This window comes from Pantherophis guttatus, chromosome 4, assembly GCF_059756535.1.
Source record: "Pantherophis guttatus breed Tessera chromosome 4, ASM5975653v1, whole genome shotgun sequence".
NCBI lineage: Eukaryota > Metazoa > Chordata > Lepidosauria > Squamata > Colubridae > Pantherophis > Pantherophis guttatus.
Genome location: NC_142066.1, coordinates 23,882,192 through 23,900,126, shown reverse-complemented (window position 1 = coordinate 23,900,126; position 17,935 = coordinate 23,882,192). Strand labels below are relative to the sequence as shown.

The 17,935-nt window shown below is 39.8% G+C and overlaps 1 protein-coding gene across 1 annotated transcript; it reads right to left on the bottom strand.

Moving 5' to 3' along the window:
* Nucleotides 1-2,916: 2,916 nt before the first annotated feature.
* On the bottom strand, nt 2,917-16,314 carry LOC148113898 (vomeronasal type-2 receptor 26-like). The gene is made up of 7 exons (XM_087893519.1): nt 16,285-16,314; nt 15,530-15,699; nt 14,391-14,682; nt 12,425-13,279; nt 7,259-7,486; nt 5,246-5,372; nt 2,917-4,896 (listed from the first exon to the last, which is right to left on the bottom strand). The coding sequence occupies exons 1-7, from the start codon at nt 16,312-16,314 to the stop codon at nt 3,974-3,976; spliced, it is 2,625 nt and encodes an 874-aa protein (XP_087749645.1). The 3' UTR covers nt 2,917-3,973.
* Nucleotides 16,315-17,935: the final 1,621 nt, after the last annotated feature.

The window sequence follows — 17,935 nt, the reverse complement described above, 5'->3', positions numbered from 1 at the left end:
CTGCTGCTCTGCACGCCTCGGTGATGTGGCCCTTCCTCCTGCAGCGCCTGCATGTCGCATCCCGCCAGCGACATCTAGCATGCACGTGATCCCCGTTGCAGCTGGCACAGCGTTCCTCTCGTCCGCCATCTTGAGGGTTTTCCCACCGTTGGGGTCTGAGAACCTTGTGGACGGCCATTTCAGCTTCTGACTCTGACTCTGTGGTGGTCTCATCTGATGAAGGTTGGGAATCTTTTCGATCTTGTTGATCTCCTTAGACCTCCTCATGGCGGCTGCTGCTCTCTCTGACGATTCTGCAGCTGTGGCTTCTTCAATCACATCTCTCAGTGAGACCTTCTTACGGCTGAGGAGTTTCTTCTGGACAGAAGCCTTCCTCATCCTGAAGACGATCCGGTCTCTCAGTTGGATGTCCACATTCTCAAACTCACAGCTGGCTGCGATTGTCCGGAGGGCAGATACGAAGTCCTTAACCGATTCGCCGTCTTGTTGATTCCGCTGGTGGAAATCAAACCAGTTGGCCAACGGGGTGCTGGTTGGAACGTAATGCTCTTGCAGGACTTCCTGTGGTTCAGTCCAAGGCATCAGCTCAATATCCCTCGGTGTCACGAGATCCATGGCCATTTCCAGGACCCCGGAGCCTCAGTGAGCCAGGAACAGGGCTCGCTTTCGGTTGTGGTCCAGGTCGATGAAACCACTGCCCGCCAGGAACTGTCTGAACCGGACCATGAAGGACTTCCATTTCTCCTGGTTAGGCTCGAACGGAGCCAGTGAGATCTGTGGTCCAGACATGGTTCTGTGGTTCAGTTGCAGTGACTTCGCTCAAGTGACTCAGCTCTTGGTAAATGGTGGCGATTGTGCCACGAGGTATGCTGTCGGTTCTTTTGTGTCCTTTGTTGCCAGTGTTAGATTGGTGCATGGAAAAAAAGATGTGACTCAGCAGAGGTCCGTTCAGCACTTTATTCAGCTCATACGGAACTGCCAGCTGTGCTGCTGAGCCCTCCTTATATACAGCTCTGGCAAGCTAGCCGGCCAATGACATTCATTTAAACTTCCCGCCGGTGGATTAGCCAACCACCGGCGGATGCCCGTATAAGGACACAACAATGTGGCTAGGTGGGTGTGGCTAGGTCATGTGACTAGGTGGGCATGGCCAATTTAACAATCCATTGAACAATGCACACAAATTAAACTTTAATTTGTTTTGCTCCTGGGGTGTTTTATTTGCTTTTGTTTGTATGTTGCTCTTTTGGTTGCCTTTTCTTTTTACTATGTCATTTTTTCAGTTATTTAGGAGTCTAGTGGTCCACTTCAGGAAACTCAGTTTTGCAGTAATTCTTCTCAGCTCCAAGGACCTTGAGAAATCTCTCTGTCTCTCTCTCTCTCTTTGTCTGTCTCTCTGTCTTTCTTTCTTTGTCTCTCTCCCTCTCTCTCCCCCTTTCTCTCTCTCTCTCTTTTACTCTTTCTTTCTCTTTCCCTCTCTCTTTCCTTCTCTTCCTCCCTCCCTCCCTCTCTCTCTCTTTCTGTCCCTCTGTCCCTCTGTTTCTCTCTCTCTTTTCCTCTCTCTCTCTCTTTTTCTGACTGTCTCTCTCTCTGTGTCTATCTCTATCTATCTTTTGGAGGCAGGGAAGGTAAAAAATGGGCTGTTTTTGTCTGTTTTTTGCCTCCCCCACAAGCATTCTGCAGACTAAAACCAGGTAAAAGCGGCTTGTTTTTTGGCAAAAAATTGACCATTTTTGCCTGTTTTTTGACCTCCTTTCACCCACCCCCCTCCACCTCTGTAAGCATTCTGCAGGCTTTTGGTTCCAGCCCGCAGGGCTCCTGAAGGCACGTCCTGAGCTCTGCTTAAGGGTGGATGGGGCAACCTCGTGGCTCTCCACGGGCCGGATTAATTGCTTTAGCGGGCCGCATGTGGCCTGCAGGCTCTAGTTTGAGGACCCATATTCTAGAATATTGTCTATTTCCACCAGGTTGGTATCATCTGCAAATTTGATGAATTCCCCTTCTATTCCCCCATCAAAATTGTATATGAAAATATTGTAGAGTACTAGGCCTAAGGCAGAGCCCTGAAGTAGTCCACTGCATATTTCCCTCCACGCGGATGCAGTTTATTTAAGGACTACATGTTGAATGCGATTGTTGAGCCAGTTACTAATCCATCTGGTGGTGATGCATTTGTTATTCTATTGTACTGTACTAACAAGAGTTAGATCACAGCTTTTTTCCCTTTTCTTTTTCCCTATAATCCTTTTTTCTCTTTGTTCTCATCTTTATTTTCATGTGTTATATGGATTTATAATAAATCTTAATTTAAAAAAAAGTTGGGGGGGAGAAATGAAATGACTAGAGTATGTGACTACCTGAGGGGACCTCCCATTCTAGGAATGACTCAATTGGCAAATAAGGGACCTCAACAAAGGACTCCTGGCCAGTTATCAACTGATCATCAAACAGTAGCTATGGTTTGGACAGGAGTGGGTTGCTACCGGTTGGGCCACAGAAGCACTGCGTGCCTGCAAAGAAAGTGTGCGCACCCGCACGTTCCCAATAGTGAACCAGTAGTGCCGGGATTTGAATCTGCAACTCAAACTGCAACTCCTCAGCTGATGTAATCTGATTCTGTTCCTCCTCATGAATGGGCCTTCAGTCAGGACACTGATATTATCTGGATAGCTATGTTTGTAGTACATTTTTATGGCTGCCCGCCATATCCCAATATATAAACAATAAAAACAATAGACTCTACCATCCTGGTGATTATAATCAATCAGATAAACCACTTGATAGGCTCCATCTCACTTTGGGTTCCCCATGCCCCTTGGCAAACCTGGTGTTCAGGACCTTGTAAATGAATGTCAGTATGAGGAGCAATTTACTCTCTGTGGGGATCATATTCCAAAGCGAGGAAGCCACCATAGAGAAGATCCTTCTTCTTATGTGTCCTATCAGATGTACTTGTCAACTCTGGAAATGACTTTGGCTGACTCTGCACTTTCTTTTGTTTCGTTTCTCATTTGCCACTCTTGGGGGAAGGGGATGGTGTCAGAAGGTGGTGCCTTAACCTCTAGACAAAACATCAACCAGGCTCAGCATGAGAACCAAGGTCAAGGCAACGAACATGTGCTGAGACCGAGGGGAAAGCTGCCACCGGACTGATTGGCTAACGTGACCTGGGACAACCAAGGTGGGTGGGAAGTTTCTATCCTTTTAATAACCCTAAAGCCGGGAATTACTTAGAGCTAGCTTCACTGTTCTACATGCCAATATGATATACTCAATAAAAGGTCTTTTGAGCCTGACTGAAGCCTCAGAGTCCTGATTTGATTGGGTTCGTTACTCAGAACATGTCAGTTCCTTCTTAGCAGAGGAGTTCTTTAACACTCCCTTCCTCTGTGCTCTGGTGGGTCAGGTAGATGTGCCTGGGACAAGGTGGTTCTTCAAATAACCTGGTCTGAAGCCATGAAGGATTTCTGTTACTTGAATAGCTATCTCCAGAAACAATGAGAGCAGAGATATAATGACATTTTGCTGCCATTACGATCCACAGTATAATCCCCTATATGGGCTGTTGTCTGTATTCAATCATATTCATTTTTTGTCTTATTCCAATGGTACACCATTGTTGTAGGCTATCTTGAAAGCCTGCCTGAACTTCTTTGACCCTTTCTGAATTAAACAGAATCAAGATGGAGTTACTCTGAGTTTTTTCCCCTCACTTTCTACTTTCCCAGGACGTCGATTCCTTCATCAAGGTTAACTTAACATTCCTTTACAATCAACAAAATTACATTGGTCAGGACAGTTTGGAGAACCTTGGTCACTCTCACCCACTTAACAAGTCTAAATTCTATTGCAATTCTCACACTTAACAAATCTAAATTCTATTGCAATTAAAAAAATTAAGAAGACAATTATTTCTGAATACAATTCAGAATGCAGAACATTTTCATCCAAATCATATAAATTCAGGTATCATTCATGCTGCCCTTGATATCACATCAGTCTTTTTCCTAACTAGCTGCTCTCTTGTATTCAGCTCTGGTCTCAGTATGATGATGTAGCACTTGGGCAGGAAAATGCAGCCTAATAAGCCACCACTTGAGGCCAAGATAGAGAAGACTTCCACAGCCACCATGGATTTCCCCTTGGTGCTCAAGTAGGTGGGCACAAAGGACACCCAAACACTGCAGAAGACCAGCATGCTGAAGGTGATGAGTTTGGCTTCATTGAAAGTGTCGGGCAACTTCCGGGCAAAGAAGGCCACCGTGAAGCTGATGAGGGCCAGAAGCCACATGTAGCCCAGCACAACATAAAACATAATCTCCGAGCCTTCATTGCATTGCACTAAGATCTCATCCACCTGGGAATGCATGTCCAAGTCTGGGAAAGGAGGAGAAATGGTCAACCACACAGCACAGATGCTTGTTTGAATAAGGGAGCAAAAAACAATGACTGAGACGGACAGCCTTTTCCCCACCCACAACCTCATTCGGTTCCCTGGCTTTGTGGCCATGAAGGCCAGAACCACCGTGATGGTTTTGGCTAACACACAAGACACCGCAATGGAGAAGACAACTCCAAAAACTGCTTGTCGGAGGAGACATGTGACTGTCCCTGGACACCCGAGGAAGAGAAAGGAGCAAAGAAAACACAGCAGGAGCGAGACGAGCAGGGTGCAGGTGATATCCCAATTGTTGGCTTTGACGATGGGAGTGTTCTGGTGGAAGATGAATGTCCCCATCACCACAACTGTGATGACAGCAAAAGAAACAGCAAAGCCAGTCAAGACTTCTCCCAGGACTTCTTTGTAGGATAAGTAGATGATAATTTTGGGAATACATTGATGGTGTTTCTCATTTGGATATTGTTTTTCCAGACACCTCTCACATTGGTTGGAATCTAAAAACCATAAATAAAATATCTAAAAATTCTACACACTGAATCAAATTAAGTTTTTAGCAATTATTCATCCTGATTATGCCTGTTTTTGGAGAGAATAAAGCTATTAAAATGTTTGCTTTAAGAAAATCCTTTTAAAGTTTATTTTTTTATTCAATAGACTACATTTCCTGAACAAGAGATTACACAGTTAAATAAGGAAAAGTTTTTACTTAAAAAAAGAAGAAAGAGACCAAGGCTAGTGAGAGATCCCAATCAATCTATGCTTTTCTTTAAAACTAAATTCAAGAACCCAAACTTGGTTATAGCATAATGTATTTTTAAAGAAATATCCATATTGTTTTCTTACCAATCATGGTGGAAATGCTTCCCTCTGAACACTTGACACAGTCATAGCAGCAAACCTGTTTTCCCTCCTTAATCAATTTCCGGTACCCAGGATGGCAGCTTTCCACACAGGTGGCAGAAGGTGGTGTCTAATGGGAATGGCCAGAGTAAGGAATTAAAATGGATTATAATCAAGCTTTGAATCAATCAGTCAGCAGTCATTCTCTTTAAATAAAAGCTAAAGAAAACATGGGACGCAGTGGCTTAGTGGCTAAGACTCTGAGCTTGTTGATGGAAAGATCAGAAGTTCAGCAGTTCGAATCCCTAGTGCTGCGTAATGGGGTGAGCTCCCGTTACTTGTCCCAGCTTCTGCCAATGTAGCAGTTTGAAAGAAGGTAAAAAATGCAAGTAGAAAAATAGAGACCACTTTTGGTGGGAAGGTAACAGCATTCCGTGCGCCTTTGGCTTTTAGTCATGCCGGCCACATGACCACAGAGACGTCTTTGGACAGTGCTGGCTCTTTGGCTTTGAAACAGAGATGAGTACTGTGCCCTAGAGTTGGGAACAACTAGCACATCTGTGCGTGGGGAACCTTTACATTTACCTAAAGAAAACCAGCTTCTTGTAATTTCTAATAATGCAAAATTTGGAATTCCTAGGACTGATTGCTAGAATCAGTCAGAGGAGCAGTTAAAATCTGAAAAATCTTTGAATTGCTATTGAAAATTTGAATACAAATCAGTTCATGAACCCTGCAGAGTGTGTAAAGGAACTTGAGATGTCCTAAAGGGGTTGATAAAACAGTATGTTTCTCATAATCTTAATGAGCTGTTAAATTTGAATAGTAAGAAGAAAATCCAAAATAAATTTGTAATGTATGGGAAATAGTGTTGAAACTGCTGAGATGACAGCAAAAATATTCTGGTCTAGTATTTGCTATCCTTTTCCATTATCCCTGTGTTACGTTGCCACTCTAATCCAAACTTGCCTGTATTTCAAAATACACAAGCATTAGTACCTGCAGAAAAGCTATTCAGTTCTCTGAGAAAAAGAAGAGGGAAAAAAATGACTAAATCTCTATATGGCCAGAAGCTGTCCCCAGATTTTTGAATTGGCTATGGGAACTGGCAAGAAAAACATTTCCTGCAAAACTCCAGAGAAATGGGATGTTTATATTAGCCTGAAGTGGAAAATAGGTGTGATGACCTTTTTTATGCTTTCTGTCTCAACTGATTGAAAAAAAAAAAGTCAGATAAACTCATTAGTGGGAGAGTCCTGTCTGTCTGTCTGTCTGTCTGTCTGTCTGTCTGTCTGTCTGTCTGTCTGTCTGTCTGTCTATCTATCTATCTATCTATCTATCTATCTATCTATCTATCTATCTATCTATCTCATCTATCTATCATCTACAGTATAGCTATGTAAAATCTTTCCTTTTCTTGTTTGTATTATTGTAACTGTAATTTTTAATATTTTTTTCAAAGAAGAAAGGTTAATCCTCCCTTCAGTATTACCTTTCAAAAGATGAATCTTCCACCTCACTAAAGGTAAACCGCTCCAAACTGGATTGCAGAAAATACGACTTCAGCAACAGAGTGGTCAATGCCTGGAATGCACTACCTGACTCTGTGGTTTCATCCCCAAACGCCCATAACTTTAACCTTAGACTGTCTACTGTTGACCTCACCCCATTCCTATGAGGTCTGTAAGGGGCATGCATAAGTGCACCTACATTCCTACCATCACTGTCCTACTGTCCCCTTTTATTTGTACCCATTTCCTATATTCATAATCTTATACTTATATCTGTTCTTTTATACAAAAATATATAAATAAATTATAATCCCAGTGAGCTCTTTTCCCACATTCTGAAAGTGTAATGTAGAATTGAGAACTTCTTCATTTTTCCAGGATACAAAAGTGTTCTAACATCATTAAGAAGATACCAAATGACCTTGGAACCACTCTAAGGTTACTGATTTAACATCCCAGAAATTGAGAAAATATCCTCATGTTTTTGTTGGTTTGTTTAACTCGCCTGCTTAAATTTGGGATTCCATCCAATGGTAGTTGCATTTATGGTGAGGCCTTCCTTTTGAGAACTCTGAGGTTCAACACCTCCAACTTGGACCTTCTGAAAGGATCGATTGGGGAAAGTAATCAAGTTGATGATATCGTATGCTGCTGCCAGGTTTCCATTCTCATTGAAAACTATTTCTTCCCCTGCACTATTGTTGAAATGGAGGTTTTTCAGAAATAAACGAAGCTGAAAGATAAGAGAGATAAGTGAGGTATTGATACCAATAGTAGGTAATAGAATGTACAATTCCATGCTGGGATTTACCAAATGGTACTCAAGTCATTTTTAACTAGCAGCCAAACTTTAGCGTTAATAGTATTTTTTTTAATATTCCAAAGGCATAATTCTATTTTGCAGGACTATATTTTATGTTTAAGTATTATTCTTTCGATGTGCCTTTACAGAGAGATTCAAAGAAACATATTCTTCCAACATTTACTGGGTATCCTGGCCACTCCGACACTCCTTATCTCCAGTGGCTGCTTAAGTCCATTACTTCTGCGCAGGTGGCTAAATTCTGCACACCAGCATTGGGGATTCATCAGAAACACATTTCTAATCCACCATAGCTATTTTACACAACAAATATGGCAAACCTGTTGCACTGCTTCTTTCTTTCTTTTTAAATATTAAAATGACTATGGGCTACAAGTTTATGAATTGTAGTTTTAGACCATATATAATCGACAGGCTGGATTTTATCATCGATTTTTAGAATTTTTAATTGCATATTTACTGAGTGTTTTTATTGTTTCTGGTGTCTTGTCTATGACTGTAATAAACTGAATTTATTTTATTTTATTTCATTTCATTTCATTTCAATTTATTTATTTTATTATTTTATTTTATTTTATTTTATTATTTTATTTTATTTTATTTTATTTTATTTTATTTTATTTTATTTTATTTTATTTTATTTTATTTTATTTTATTTTATTTTATTTTATTTTATTATTTTATTTTATTTTATTTTATTTTATTTTATTTTATTTTATTTTATTTTATTTTATTTTATTTTATTTTATTTTATTTTATTTTATTTTGAATTTGTATACTGCCCTTCTCCCTGAGGACTCAGGGCGGTGAATAGCCAAGTAAAAACATCAAGTACAAATATTAAAATACAATTAAAAAGACATATATGAATTTGGCCCCATTAATTAAAAACGATAAACAAAACAATTAAAAACATTTAAAAAGTGTTAGGCCACTAACACTAAAGAAATTGACTTTAATTAAAATAGAGTTTTTTGGTCAGATATATTGCACATGTTGCACTTCATGATGGATAAAATTTTTGCTAAGAAATATAACAGAATAATAGAATAACAGAGTTGGAAGAGATCTTGGAGGTCTTCTAGTCCAACCCCTGCTCAAGTGGGAAACCCTATACCAGTGATGGCTAACCTTTTTGCCATCGCATGCCAGGAGGGGGTGGGTGGGGGAGGTTTGCATGTGTGCGTACCCACACCATAATTCTATGCGACCCCCCTGCGCATGCGTGCGCAATCCCCCTCCCCCCGCTTCTGGCACGCGATGGCCTGGTAGGCCCATTTTTCTTTCTTACCTGGCTCCAGATCATCTCTGTGCATCTGGGGAGGGCGAAAACAGCCTTTCTCACTCCCTCGGAGGCCCTCCAGAGGCCTGAAAGGGCCCATTTCCCAACTCCTGGTGGGACAGGAAGTGACCTTTTTTGCTGTACCCAGTCTCCAGAGACTCCTAGAGAGGCCTCCGAGGGAGTGAGAAAGGCTGTTTTTCACCCTTCCCAGATAAATAGAGAGGATCTGGAGCCAGGTAAGAAAGGAAAACGGGCCAGGCCCTCCGGAGGCAGGAAACAGCCTGTTTCCCTACTTCTGGTGGGCCCAGAAGGCCGGAAAATTTGCTGGCCTGCACGCGCATGCATGCCAGAGCTGAGCTGGCATGCCCACTGATATGGCTATGTGTGCCACCTGTGACATGCATGCCATAGGTTCGTCATCACGGCCCTATACCATTTCAGACAAATGGTTGTCCAATCTCTTCTTAAGAACTTCCAGTGTTGGAGCATCCACAATTTCTAGAAGTTAGAACAGTTAGAACAATTAATTATCTTACCCCTGCCACCAATTTCATTGATTATTATTATTATTTTGCACAATTTTTCCTTCTCTCTACTTTAGTGAATTTTTCTTCTGCTATTCAACCACAAAATGCTGCATAAAAGATAGTCATTTACTGGATTGAAACTTGGAAAGGAAGCAGAAGACCTCTGGGAAAAAATATCTCCATATACCTAATATAATATCTGTGAAAAAAAAAATCAAAATTGCAACAAGAAATACATACTTTCAGAGGTTACCACCAAGCCTATAGACAACTAAAAATTATAAATTTTAAAGACAAAAGGGACAAATATAAAAACTGGAAAGAGAGGCACCTAACCAAAGCAGAATATCAACAAATATCTTGAGACTGCAAAAATGAAGTCAGGAAAGCTAAAGCTCAAAATGAACTAAGTCTTGTGAGAAAAGTAAACAACAACAACAACAACAACAACAACAACAACAAGCTTCTTTCAACATGTAAAAAAACAAGAAAAATGTCAAGGAAATTATTGTCCATTAATGGGAGAAAATGGCAAGAAAGTAATGAACAACAGAAAGAAAGAAGAACTGCTTAATTAATTTTTTGCAGCTGCATGGGAAATGCAGGAATACAACTTAAAATAGATAAGAAATAGATAAGAAAAAGGTAAGAGAGCACCTGTCTACCCTACGCGAGTTCAAATCAACAGGACCAGATGGATTACACTCCAAGCTTCTGAAGGAACCGGCAGATGTGATCATAAGAGCCTACCGTCCCTGTCCTAATGTTTCCTTTAATTGTATTCATTTTATGTATTCAATTCATGCTTATACTTATTTATATTATCTAATATGTACTCGGCAAAATAAATAAATAAATAAATAAATAAATAAATAAATAAATAAATAAATAAATAAACAAACAAACTATATCTTTCAAAAATCCTGGAGCACTGGGGAACTATCAGAGGACTGGAAAAGAGGTGACGTAGTTCCCATCTTCAAAAAAGGGGAAAAATGGATCCCGGAAACTACAGACTTATCAACCTGACATTAATACCTGGGAAGATTCTGGAAAGAAAATCAAATAATGAATCTGTGAACACCTTAGGCAGGCAAAGTTGTAGCCAAGAGCCAACATCAGTTTGTCAAAAACAGATCATGCCAGACAAATTTTAGTGAATGAGAAAAATGCTGTGGATATAATTTACTTGGACTTCAGTTAGGCATTTGATAAGGTAGACCATAACCTACTACTTGCTAAAGTAGAAAAATGTGGGTTAGACAGCATCACCACCAGATGGATTCATAATTGGCTGACCAACCGCACTCAACATGTAGTCCTCAATGGAACTGCATCTACATGGATGGAAATATGCAGTGAGGTACCCCAAGGCTCTGTTTTAGGCCCAGTACTCTTCAACCTCTTCATCAATGATTTGGATGAGGGGATAGATAAGCCATAAAATTTGCATATGACACAAAATTGGCAGAAGTAGCCAAAACTCCAGAAGATAGGCTTAAAATACAGAAGGATGTTGTCAGATGTGACCTATCGGGCACTATCTAACAAAAGAAAATTCAATGGTGAAAAAAGTAAGGTTCCATATTTTGGTAAGAAAATAGTAGTAACTGTGACAGAGATCTTGGAGTCTGATGGACAATATGAGTCAGCAGTGTGCTGCAGCTGCCAAAAAAGCCAACTCAATCCTAGGCTGCATTAACAGAGGATAGAATCAAGATCATTTGAAGTGTTAATACCACTTGACAAGGACTTGGCAGGTGGACCAAGGCAGTCATAGAATGGATCCCAGTTGATAAAAAAGTGTTTTATCAACTCTAATCAGTTTTCACTGTTGATAAAAGGTGTCTACAAAAGAGACCAAAAAGAAGATGGATCAATGACATCACCAAATATTGTGGGTCTAATTGGCAAAAGAAAGCTCAGACCATATTGGTTTGAAATATGGGAAGATGCCTTCATCCTGCAGAGCACATTTCGAATACTGCATCCAGTTTTGGTCACCACATTGTAAAAAAGGATGTTGCAATTCTAGAAAGAGTGCAGAGCAACCAAGATGATTAGGGGATTGGAGACTAAGATGTGTAAAAAAAGGTTGCTCGAATTAGGTATGTCTAGTTTAATGAAAAGAAGGACTAGTTGTGATTTGATGGTGAACTTATGGCATGCAAAGCCCTCTCTGCAGCACGCCAGTGGTCGCCCCAGCCCAGCTCCATCGCGTATGCATGTGTGCCTCCAGCCGGCCACCTGGTCTTTTGGTCTCTGCCGTGCATGTGCAGGGGTGGGGCGCATGTGGGAGGGCAGAGTTCAGGCCCAAAATGGGGTACAGGGGAAGCCCTCATGTGAATGCATTCGCGCGTGCATGCTTTGGGCACTCGGCACCAAAAAGGTTAATCATCACTGGTATAGGGTTTCCTGCCTGAGCAGGGGGTTGGACTAGAAGACCTCCAAGGTCCCTTCCAACTATGCTGTTATTAAACAGTAATTTTTAAACATATATTTTAAATCTATTTATCTATCTATCTATCTATCTATCTATCTATCTATCTATCTATCTCTACACATACACACACACACACACACATACATACATACATACATACATACATACATACATACATACACTTTAGAGGAGCAGCTAAATAAAGAATATGGTAATATTCCTTGTTTCATGGAATCAGAACAGAGTTCAAAAGTACTACAAGTTTATTTCATGCTACCTATTACAACATTCTGAACTATCAATGGTCAAGGTGAATTGGCACCAGAGAAGAGCCAACGGACTTAAAGGGGGGCTGGAATTAGGTCTTTTATGGGGGTGTAGAGACACCAAACCGATGATGCATTTGACCCTACCCTCGGGCTCAACCTTGTAATCTCCTACATTATCTAAATGAAAAGATGTTTTGTTCAGACACTTTCAGTTGAATGCAGACTGTTGTAAAATATACTGTTAATGAATTTTGAATTTTGTAAAAATTGAAATCAATATGTTATTATGACTACATTCCCACTACATTAGAAGGAACCATAACTAACCTGCCAAGGTTGGACTTTCAGCAAATTCCACTTCTCTCCATTGCCTGTTGTCTTCTGCCTGGCTCTGGATGAATACATAGCATGGAGACCATGTGCTACAGCATAGACAGCATTGTAAATACTGTAGCTCTGGCCAGACATCTCCATTTCAAAGACAGTTCCAGGGAGACTCCCCAGATCCTCTTTCCCAGTGCAGCTTCCTTTGCCTGCTGCATATATATTGTACATTGGAAGTGAACAGATAAATGCTGCACTCCAGAATTGAGGTAGGAAATGCACTTTAGAGTGATATGGATTTAGCTTCTCAAGGAACTCTTGAAAGCCTGGGACCCTATTTGTGTGTAGGGCAAAAGACAAGCTTCCATTGAAAGACAATGCTGTAAATTTCTGAGGTTCAAAGACAGAAGTGACATCCCAGAGAGCACTTATGACCCAAACCCTCTCAATTGGGAGCCTTTGACTAATTTCATACCATTCAAGAATTACTCGTAAGCCTTCTATAGATTGCATGTCCCCATAAACTAGTAATACATTGGTTTTACTATACCAGAGGACACGTCCTATTTTACCTAGATTAATTTTCCGTAAGTTACTGGAGTCATAATTTGTCAATCTTGGAATAAGTTGAATTAAAGAAATGCAAATATCACTCTGGATGAATTTTGGTCTCAGAATTCTGAGAAATCTCTCTCCAGTGGTGTCTTCTGGAATGAGCAGGTCAATCCAATTCCATCCAAAATATTTCAAGAGCTGAATAATCCCAGCATACTGGATCTTTTCATTTGGAATCATCCAGAAGAAAGAAGGAAACTGCTGTTTATCACTCAATGCCAGGTCAAAAGTGCCATAACTGAGCTGCAGAGTGGGAATAATAATGATGTACTTTTAGATGAAATACTGCTTCTTTAGACACATAAAAAAAATGGAAGTATTTCTTTTGGACCTGTTTTTCCATAAAAAAATATTGATGGGTGAGATAAATACTAAATCTGGAGATCAACAAGTCTTTCCTGAGAGCTTTTGCAACCAAACCACCATTAGAATTCCATTCATCCCTTTTTAGACAAAGTCACCTCAATCTTTGATTGTGCTAAGTAGAAATAGAGAGCAGAGAAAGATAAAGGTTCTACTCGCACATATGTGCTAGTCGTTCCTGACTCTAGGGGGTGGTGCTCATTTCCATTTCAAAGCCAAAGAGTCAGTGCTGTCTGAAGATGTCTCCATGTTCATATGGCCGGCATGACTAAATGCCAAACGTTCATGGAACCCTGTTACCTTCCCACCAAAGGTGGTCCCTATTTTTCTATGTACATTTTTACCTGCTTTCGAACTGCTAGATTGGCAAAAGCTGGGACAAGTAACAGGAGCTCAGCCCATTATGCAGCACTAGGGATTCGAACCACTGAACTTAGATTGACAAGGTCAGCAGCCACTGAGCCACCATATGCCTTTTAGAGAGCAGATAGGAATGAGTAATAAGAGAGGAGGCTTTTTCATTAAGGATCTGACAGTATTCATCTTCCATTTTATATTATGAGGGTAAGATAATTAGGATAAGCATATTTAAAATTCTTGTGAACATAGAATACCCAGAAGATGGAGAGACAACATCAGATACACTACTACAATATCAATTAACAATGCTTGAGGCCACCAGAAGAGTAAGAACAAGAACCCAAACTGATAAAGAGAAAGACAAAAAGAAGGAGGAGGAGGAGGAGGAGGAGGAGGAGGAGAAGTCTGAAACAGTGATAGCTATACAGTTTCTACAAACTAAATATGTTTGTGCTTATTAAGAATTACTACACATGTAATAGTAATTGATGCATTGCATTTCTCTGACAAAATAAGTAAATAAAAACTCTAAAATGAGTTCCCCAATATTGCAGCTGTTTTTGAGGGGTTGTCTTCACTTTTAATTGCCATCCTTTCTTTTCTTGTGCATAATGTGAAACCAGATACCTGCCTGTAGAATCTTGTAGGCATTTAAGGTGTTGGCCATCTGGATGGTGTTCTGGGAAGGGAGATCACCGATGACAGCCATAATGTTTTGCTCCTTTCCCTTCCTGTAATTGAGCTGACAGCGGTCTTCCACAAAGAGAAGAATGAAAAGGTTCTCAGAGGCTTTTATTGCCTGAAAACCATTCTCATATATCTTGGAGACCAAGGTGATGTTGGGTAACAAGTTCTTATTCCTGTTGATCTCCTGAATGGCAAAACTGAAGGCTAGGACATGCTGTAAGTTTTTAGGCAATGGCCTGCAAGAAGAGTTTCATTTAGTTCTATAATCTTCGAATGTGACAATAACTGGATTTAGATACATCTAAAATGATGTATCTGGGCTGAAGTGCAGTGCTTGAATCTCATTGGAGGATCATGTGGGAACTGTGATCATATTTTGAGAAGTTTAATGCAATTACAAGCATTGTTTTGTGTATGTAGGGCAGCAATGCAAAAGAAGGGCAGAAACTGATGGATTTTGCCAACTGTTAACAACAATTCACATTTTATCACATTCATATATTTAAATATATGATGTAACATTTTATCATATTCATATATTTAAATATGCTCCGTCTTTCTACTAAGGAGACTTATTGCATAAGAAGTAGAAAACTCAAGCTACCACAATCTTTATAAAATAAAAGTCTTGGTATATAGAAATGTTTGCAAATCAGGAAAAAGTGACAAATTCCTAACAGTGGCATTATGTAGTATGAGAATCATAGATATGTATTTAAACCTTTATTAAAATATTCATGCTAAATAGTTTTGATATGTTTTCGCTTTCATTTTGAATGTTAAATAAAAAAATAGGGTAACAGTGTCATTAAAATCAAATCTTCTCATGAACAGGTTAATTGATGTATAACAACAGCAACATGAAAAACCATGTCTACAAGGCAACATTTAACAGCTACTGTATATTTCAGCACCTGAAATATCATTAACCAAGACAGATATATAAATAAAAAATATGCCTAAACCAGTTTTAATTCTCATCTAAAATGGAAAAATATTAATCAGAATGTCCTGAATACAATCAATTAAAAAAAAAAAAAACCTTGAAAGGCATATCACAGTTTCTTTCAAAGGAGTACTTGCCATCCTTCCAAAGATCCTGCTGGATGTTCCATAAAGTGGAGAAAAGACCATTTGGGATATAAAGTTGACACAAATTCTCCAATGACGATATCATTGGAGAGGGCAGGGAGATTAAGCTGCAAATGTCGTTTGTTACGACCCATGGAGTTAAAGGTCTTGTTGAAAGAAGCCTGGAGGAGAAGGAGAGAGAACAGAAACCCATGGGAAAATGTGTGAGTCTCTTTGAATGCCAAATCAATTTGGCTCCAATCAGAGCAATGCAACCACATCTTCATCACAACACTTTGACTGAAACAATGAAAGAACCTCTACTGGTTTTATGCACAACTAAAGTTGTAGATTACAATCATTATCATCTGAGTGATTCATAAGGCCACTTAATTATGAAGCTGTTGCTCATGGTAAACTTAAACTGCTAAGTCTCCCTAGGTTCTGTGCTCGCCCAAAAACCAAGTTTAATTCATTAATTCTGATAATCATTAGGTAGGGAATTCTCTTTCCCAAAGCTATTATCAAGTATTTTTCCAGTTGAAGAAATTATATGACCGAAACCCATCTCTTGGCAGCTCCTCATCAGGGAAGAAAGAAATGATCTTGGGATCATAACAGATTTTGGGAACCGAGTCTGGCTTTCTCAACCGAAGGAAAGCAATGCTGATTAAAAGAACAAGAGATGGATTAGTAGCCAAATAAATTCTCCCTTCTCACCTCACAATCTCCTAATTCAGTTAAATGCATATCTCTTCTTTGCTCACTTTGCTGACATGTTTTAAGAATGCTGTCATTGTACCAGTGCCCCCCAAAAAACTATAATCACATGCCTTAATGATTACCGTCCAGTTGCACTCACTTCTATTATGATGAAATGTTTTGAGAGATTGGTAAAGGACTATATGGTTTCATGCCTTCCCCCTCATTTGACTCATTCTAGCTTGCCTTCCCACCAACCATCTCCTTCACTTATGACTGTATGACTGCAACTCTGTTGCTTGTATCTTTACGATTTATATTTATATGTTTTCCTGATTGCTTATTTGTACCCTATGACTATCATTAAGTGTTGTATCTTATGATTCTTGATGAACATATCTTTTCTTTTATATACACTGAGAGCCTATGCACCAAAGACAAATTTCTTGTGTGTCCAATCACACTTGGCCAATAAAATTTCTATTCTATTCTATTCTATTCTATTCTATTCTATTCTATTCGAAAAACCACTCTATTGATGAAGCACTTTTGGGTGTGCTTCATGTTAGCTTGGTGCACCTGGAGGAGAAGAATACTCATGTGCGAATGCTGTTTGTTGATTTTGGTTCGGCACTCAACACAATCATTCCTCAGCATTTGCTGAACAAACTGGGCCTATTAGGTTTTAATACTCCTTTATCTAACTAGATACTTGATTTCCTTATTGATAGCCCCCAGTTTGTGCGAGTTGGAAGAGAAGTTGCCAACTCCATCTGCAGAGTACAGATTCCCCCCAGGGCTGTGTCTTGAGTCCACTACTGTTCACCTTGATGACCCACGACTGCTGTGCCATATCTAATACGAATCATATTGTGAAGTCTGCGGATGGCACGGCAGTGTTGAGACTTATCCAGGAGAACAATGAAGATGCTTATAGGGAAGAGGTGAAGAGTCTGGTGGTCTGGTGCAATAAAAGAAACCTGGTTCTATATGTTAATAAAACAAAGGAGATCATTGCAGATTTTAGGAAGCATATCATACTCCACTTAGAATCAATGATGCAGCTTTAGAGGTAATCACCTGTGTTAAGTATCTGGGGGTGCAGACAACTAACAATGTGAATTAGTCTCTCCACACATCATTCTTAGTGTGGCATGCAAATCAGTGTCTGTACTAACTGTGTCGGATGAGGAGAGCACATTTTTCTCCTTCCGTCCTGGCCATGTTTTACAGAGGCACGATTGAGATCGTTTTAACAAACTGCATCACTCTTCGATTTGGTGGGTAGCAGCGCCTCAGATAGAAAGTCCATACAGAGAGTGGTAAGGGCAAACAAAAAGTTTAGGAAACTCGCTTCCCATTATTCAGGATGCTCCTTATAAGCTCTATGTGCTTAGAGCTCAAAGCGTTGTTAGAGACCCACACACACACACACACACTTCATGATCTGTTTCTGTTGCTCCCCTCCGGAAGGAGTTTTTGAAGTATTTTTACCAGGACTACCTGATTCTGTAACAGCTTTGTTCCCTATGCCATCCATCTGGTAACCATGCAAGATTCATTTTTCTCGCCAAGTACATTTATGCATCCAAACTAAACTGTGTTGTTTCTCTGTGTCATATAATATATGGGGTATGTGGGTATTTATTTATTTATTTGTCATGTTTATGAAGTGTTTATTGGAGGTGATGACCATTTGAGTGCTGTATGCAATGA